General features: G+C 29.2%; 1 protein-coding gene across 4 annotated transcripts; it reads right to left on the bottom strand.

The window, feature by feature from the left end:
• Positions 1-3361: 3361 nt before the first annotated feature.
• On the bottom strand, positions 3362-5855 carry LOC112695648 (peptidyl-prolyl cis-trans isomerase CYP20-3, chloroplastic). Of its 4 annotated transcripts, none has more exons than XM_025748071.3 (7): positions 5647-5855; positions 5056-5250; positions 4601-4742; positions 4394-4482; positions 4210-4264; positions 4002-4087; positions 3362-3734 (listed from the first exon to the last, which is right to left on the bottom strand). In XM_025748071.3, exons 1-7 carry the CDS (start codon positions 5713-5715, stop codon positions 3579-3581), a joined length of 792 nt encoding a protein of 263 aa, XP_025603856.1. In that variant the 5' UTR covers positions 5716-5855; the 3' UTR covers positions 3362-3578. The 4 variants fall into 4 exon arrangements, with proteins under 4 accessions (XP_025603856.1, XP_025603857.1, XP_072054023.1 ...); XM_025748072.3 differs by having other exon boundaries at positions 4008-4087; XM_072197922.1 differs by lacking the exon at positions 5056-5250 and having other exon boundaries at positions 4008-4087; positions 5647-5829.
• Between the last annotated feature and the right edge of the window lie 1026 nt (positions 5856-6881).

The raw sequence follows: 6881 nt of genomic DNA, 5'->3' as shown, positions 1-6881 counted from the left end.
CCCTCCCTGGGGAGTTTCTATATCGCATTGTCCACTGATTGAGGATTTGAGTGCTGCTTCTTTTCGACTTAATTTCAACACAAAAGGTTATAAATATATTAAAATTAATTATTATATATTTGTATATAAATTTATATTTTTTAATTTATTTTTAAAAGTAAGTAATATTTTTTATTATAAAATTTTTTGACACGAATAAAATTAACTATGACTAATTTAAATAAGCATTGTATCAATAAATAATTATATTTATTTGATAATTTTAACGGAAGTTAGTCTATGAATAATTCTATTAATTTTTAATCCAAGTGACTATTGGTTAGTAATGTCAATCAAACATTTTTTTTCGAAGACTGTAGTTTTTCTGTTCATCTTTTTTTTTTCATCGAAATCTCTAAACCTCAATTTATAAAAATAAAATTAGACAAATTTAGTAAGAGACTATAAATAATTTTAAAGAAAAAATACAAGCATCCACCAATAAACTCGCCAGCATCGAATCGAATGCGAATTTGAGTGTAGTTTGACACTCACTTGCGAAGAGAAAGAAGGATAAAAAAGTTATTAGCAAAACTTTTTTTTATAAGATAGGAAACTCGAATAAACAATCTCTTAATTGAGTATAAAAAAATTATACCATTTAAATTATTACTCATTAGTTATTAGCTGTGCTTTTGCTGTTGAATATGGTGTTGATAAAATCTGATACATTGATAAATTTTAGAAGAAGCTTTATTCATTGTTCATTATCCGCCGTAAGATTGGATAGCATTTAGGAACATTTTGGCTTATATCAACGAAGAATCAAGGCTTTTCATTCTATCCAATCAGATAACACGTCGTATATTAACATTCTATGCAATGAGTGACATGTTCTTATCTCATGTTATGATGTGCATTCTACAGCAAAGTTCTGAATCTTCTGAATGCATTGTTGGATTTTCTAACGATGTTGGTATCGGCTTTATAATTGGGCATAATAATCCACCTCCAATCACTTCTAAGTTAAACAGATCTGTTGATTTGCCTGTTAAGGAAGAAATTGGGAATGTGGGGGTCTCGGATTGGTCAATGTGCCAAATTCTATCAATACCACGTTCAACCTGTAAAAGTATTTTCCATGGACCTTCTCATTCTTTCTCTTTATAAGTGAGTTTTCGACAACACTAAAACTAGCATTTAATACTGATAAATTCATTATTAGATGTTCTTCTTACCACTAATCTATGTTGTTTTTTATTATTTTAAATGTTAATTATTAATTATATAGTAAAAATATACAATAGTATATTATTTTAGTTTTATACTTACTTATATTTAAATTAATTATATTTTTTAATATTCATAATTATTAATATAAATATAATTAAATATGTATAAATAAAAAATATCAATATTTTTATTAATTATAATATAATTATTTTTTTATGATTATATGATATTTATTAATATTATTTTTTAATAAAAACATATAGTATATAATAATATAATAAATATAAACTAATTAGTTAGTTATTAAAATAAAAAATATTTATTTTAATATAAAAATAAAATTAAAAAAATATTATGAAAAAAACTAGAATTTTATATACTTATTTAATAATAATCAGACTATAATTTATTGATTATAATTTGTTGAAACTTGATTATTTTTAAAATATTAGTAAAGATATATATATATATATATATATTTAAAATTTTAATTTTAGATTTCTAGACTGTTTTATATTTTTTATTTACGTGGAACTGATTCTGCTAGTTCAACAAGTAACTCATCGGTTGAACCAATAAACCAGTAACTTAATCGATTCGATTACTGGTTCGATTTTGACAGCTATGAATATAATCATTTATGGGCACAATGTTTATTTAAATTATTCATAGTCAGTTTTGTCAGCGTCTAAATTTTTCATGGTAAAAAATGACTATTTATTCTTATTTTTAATGTATATTTTATACTTCAATATATATTTTTATATTAGTAACTAGGTGTACATGTAGCATGATTATTTTAGCACACTACATATTAGAGTAAAATATATTTTTTATCCTTAACATTTGCAATTTCTTTAAAATATCACTAAATTTTGTCTTTAATATTTTTAATTTTTTAAATTATCCCTGAATATTAACTCTATATAAAATATTAAAGATAAAATAAAAAATTTTTAAAAATAATATTTAATAAAAATAAAAAATATTAAAAACAAAATTAAATGAAACGAAAACAATCCTTATTTTTAGCTCACTAACACAATACACATGGTAAAAATACTAGGGCCTTTGCGTCTCATATTGTGTCGTGCAAAGATACGCACCTATTAGCACTGGGTATCATGGTAAATGAAGACAATCTTTCCATGGAGGATGTAGAGGACGATTCACCAGTTCCGGAGAATTGTTGGTATCATGAGGAGGAAGAAGTTCTTAAAGGCGATAAACCCTTTGATCCATGTCCTAAAATTTCAGTCTCTAAGAAAGAGTTTGATGAATGGTGCAAACCCTGTCATACAGCTCTTATTGTCAAAGTTCTTGGCAAAAGAGTTGGGATTAGGGTTCTTAGAACGTCTCAATAGAGATTGGGTGAAAAAAAGTAAGATTAAGTTATTGATATGAATTGTGACTATTTTTTTGTTTATTTTTCAAATGAAGAAGACTACTCTCACGCACTTTTTGGTGGACCATGAATGATTGCGGAAAATTATTTAATCGTTCAGAGGTGGAGACCCCTCTTCCTTGAATCGGAAAATGAGATTAAAAAGATTGCCGCTTGGATACGGATTCCTATTCTGCCCATTGAGTTGTATAATCATAAATTCCTTTGAAGGGTTGGTTCTGTTATTGGTAGCCTGCTAAAATTCCAAAGCAAAGAGCTAACCTTATTCAATTGACAAATTTATAAATCATTATGGGTTTACCATTTTCCCATTATAATATCTCTTTTTTTTGTCACCTAAACCACACATGCCAACATGCATTGGAGATTTGGAGTAATAATTAAAATACCACTAAAAGGCACCTCCTAAGTCCTATTTAGTGGGTGGAAATTTTAATCATAATGCTGGAAATCGAGTAAATGTCAAAGATGATGACCACATAACCACTTCAAAAGTTTGCAATGAACCAACTTTGCACATTCACATTAGTAATATACATTTATAAATTGCTTCTGTGAGCCACTAACATGTTCCTACATCACAGGTGCTACACTCAGAACACTCTAGTACACATTATTGTTTCCTTTCTTTTCTTTTTTCTTTTTTTTTTTCCCCCGCTGGATTTGGATCTTCTCATGCTATTGTCTTTTCATGTTGTTAGTCATGTTTCAATCCTTGGCATTGGTTAAAACAGAGAAAAATGATTTCTCAAGAAAAAGACAACACTATCTCCTCTATAAGAATTTGGCTCTGATCTACTAATACAAAACAAGAGTGTTGTCTCTCTGGTCTTAATGGCATCCGATTCAGTAGTGATAATGATAATTCAAACACACAAACATGATTCATAAGATTAGGAAGAAAATAGTTTGTACTGACTACCATAAGTCGGAGAAAATGTGCCGGAATTCCTCACAAGAATCAACCATCTAAAGGAAGCTCACCGCAGTTAACAATTCTGCAAGGCTTCCGAGGGATATCCATTCTGCTTGTCTCTTGGGATTCAAGTGTCTTCACAACATCCATTCCATCAATGACGTGTCCAAACACCACGTGACGATTGTCTAGCCAAGGAGTCTGCATCAATCATGAAATTACTGAATATATCAACTTGAACTGGAAAATAATTATATATGAAGAAATATGTTCCAGATTGATATTCAAAAGCTTTTGTTATGAAAGCTTATACTGCAAAACAAGGGAAGATCGGCATGTATCTGTTTCATTCACCATCAAACTATAGATACTGATGTTATGCTTATCACTATTTTGGTTCTTTTACTTTCATTGAAGTTAACAGATTAGAAATTTGCTAAAATAAGGAGGACAGTGTATGTCTTTCACCTTTACCGTGCAGATAAAAAATTGACTACTATTGGTGTTAGGACCAGCATTTGCCATGCTCAAAACCCCAGGACCAACATGCTTCACTGAAAAATATGTTGAAAGGAGAATCTCCATAAGGTTAACTAAAATTGGAAAAAGGTTAAAGCTAAACTTGAAGTACCAATCACTATAAAAAAAACTGAAAATAAGTGCAACAAAGACATACAGGCAAAACTCTCATCTTTAAAACTGGGACCATAGATGCTAATTCCACCAGTTCCCTGAAGCCAATAAAAAGCACATAGAGACATTGTTGCATCTCAGTGATGCATATCCATGGCAATGTAAAAGTAAATGCATTCATCATCATAAATATATGCAGTCATAGAAACAAATATAGCAGCGCTCACATCTCCTTCAGTAAAATCCCCTCCTTGAATCATGAATTCTTTGATTATACGATGGAAGGAGCATCCTTTATAGCCATACCCTTTCTCTCCTGCAAAAAGATTATTATTCAAGTAGATTTATCTATCGAGTATCATGTAGAACAACCATTTGATAATACCAGTCTAACTACAACAAAAATGGTGCTGCAGAAAAACTTGATTGCTTGCCTGTGCACAAAGCACGGAAGTTCTCAACCGTTTTAGGAGCGATCTCTCCAAATAGGCCCAAAACAATCCTGCCAACAGGTTCACCCCCAACTTCTACATCAAAGTAGCACTTATTTGTCACTTTGGCTTGCAGCTCTACAACCTACAAGTAGCAGAATTGGGTGAGATAATAAGCAAAATGGAAACCTGCTATTGGGGATTGACAGCATATAAATATGATTCTAACAAGGAAACGAAACAATCAACAACAGAAACAATAAATGATTCTACAATTACGAATTGGTCTAAATTTCAGGAATAAGTTGTTCCTAGGATTAACTAATTTAGTACCAAGTATATAGTGCACCTTTCTCCTACTGCCCAGTTAGGCAAAAAATAAGCAGAAATAAAAAAGTTTGAGATCCCCCCTTAGGTGTTATCTTTCAAAAACCACAAGTTTTAAATGAGATACTCACATTGTTTTCTGTAGCATTGACACAGACCATGGTCCTATATCTGATCGATTTTGGATCAGATTGTTGCAAAACAGAAAACCTTAGGGCATAATGTGATCTTGATGCCAATGCTTTGCTATGACCAAGCTGTAATCCGCTACTGCTACCTACCATACTAGGCCTAAGAACCTTAGCCACATCTTGGCTATAATTACCCTGGAAAGCAAACAAACAAAGAAATAAACTTTTACCATTATTTAATGTAAACAAAGTCACAAACGGTTGCCATGCTTCATGCTTGGAACCCGAACATCTCATATGATCATAAAGGCATATACTTAATCACTCACTACCATTTTGTTCACTCAATTCTTTTAAGGGGAAAAAAATCCCTTTCAGACATCATATTGAATAGAAGCTATGTGGGTGGTTCCAAAGGCAATAAAAATTTGATTTTTAGTAGTGTACCTGATATCATAGCACCTGTCCCTCAAGTTAAGGCACGATTTTTAACAAAACTTGCAGTTCAGAAGTGAAAGAACATTTGAGTTGAAAAACAGGGGAAGTTTGCAGAGATTAAAAAAAGGAGTGAAAGTAAGTAAGAAAGTAAACCTGGATATGGCGAAACCATGGAAGACGGTTGTGGGTATGGGTCAACTGCATTGAAAATGAAGAAGCCATAGCTTAACACAGTCGATGGAGCAGAAAAAAAGAAAGAGCTTTTGTGTGGGGGAAATGGCGAAGGTGTTAGCCTTTCACAACGTTCATCGAATCGTAACATGGATGGATTAAGCTCATTAAATTAAAACTTATTACAGGGCAAGGAATTTGATTAAGGGTCCATTAACAAAATATATTTTTTAAATTTTTTTAAAATTGTTAAATATTTTTTATTTAATTTTAATTATAAATGAATTTTTTATATATTATTTAATTATAAAATTTATTAGCTATTTAGCAAAATAAAAATTTAAGATTTAACAATTATATAAAATAAGAGTATAAAAATTTTTTGATGACAATGATAATGATGGTGATATTCATGTGAAGATGAGTGTTTATTCATTGTAACTGAAAATTTATGATGTTTGACAGATCTAGTTAGTAGCCATATTTTTTTTCATCATAATTTTAAAGTTTTTAGCTGAAATAATTAGTTTTAACATAGTACTTTGGTATTGATTGATCACTTTAAATTCTACTTTATAATATTGATCTAATTTGGAGTAGGTATTGATGAGATGGGAGAAAATGAAGAGAGAAATTTTTTTATTTTAGAACGAGAAGAGAGGTTTTACAAAAATAGAGGAGTTATGTTAAAAAAGAGAAGGCTGAATACGGAAAATAGTCAACTTTTGTTTATAGACAATGATGGAAAAAAGAGAAATAAAAAGAAGAAATAAATAAAGGAAAGAAAGAAGAAAAGAGAGGGGAGAATGACAGAAGAGAGAGAAAGAAAATGAGGAGAGAGATGAGAGAAAAGAGGGATTTTTTATATTTAAAATAAATACATTTAATATTTATCAAAAATTCAAAATATATTATTTATAGAATATTTACTAATTTAAATATGTGCTTACATTTCGGGTACTAAGATATAAAAATAATAAAAAACATAATTTGGTGATTTATCAGTATTCGGGATAAATAATTATAGGAATTTAATTAAAAAAATATATAAAATATAATTAAAAATTTGGTAAAATTATAAAGACTAATAAAATAATTAAATTTAAATTATAATAATTTTCTTAAAGTTTATGTCAAAAAGAATAACTTTTATTTTATCAAATTTAACATGTAATAATAATTATGTTATTAAATTAGTTTAGTTATTCTTTGATTTT

The sequence above is a fragment of the Arachis hypogaea genome, chromosome 6 (genome assembly GCF_003086295.3).
Source record: "Arachis hypogaea cultivar Tifrunner chromosome 6, arahy.Tifrunner.gnm2.J5K5, whole genome shotgun sequence".
NCBI classification, from domain to species: Eukaryota; Viridiplantae; Streptophyta; class Magnoliopsida; order Fabales; family Fabaceae; genus Arachis; species Arachis hypogaea.
Note: the sequence above shows the minus strand (reverse complement) of the source record. Positions and strands in the feature narration are given on the sequence as shown.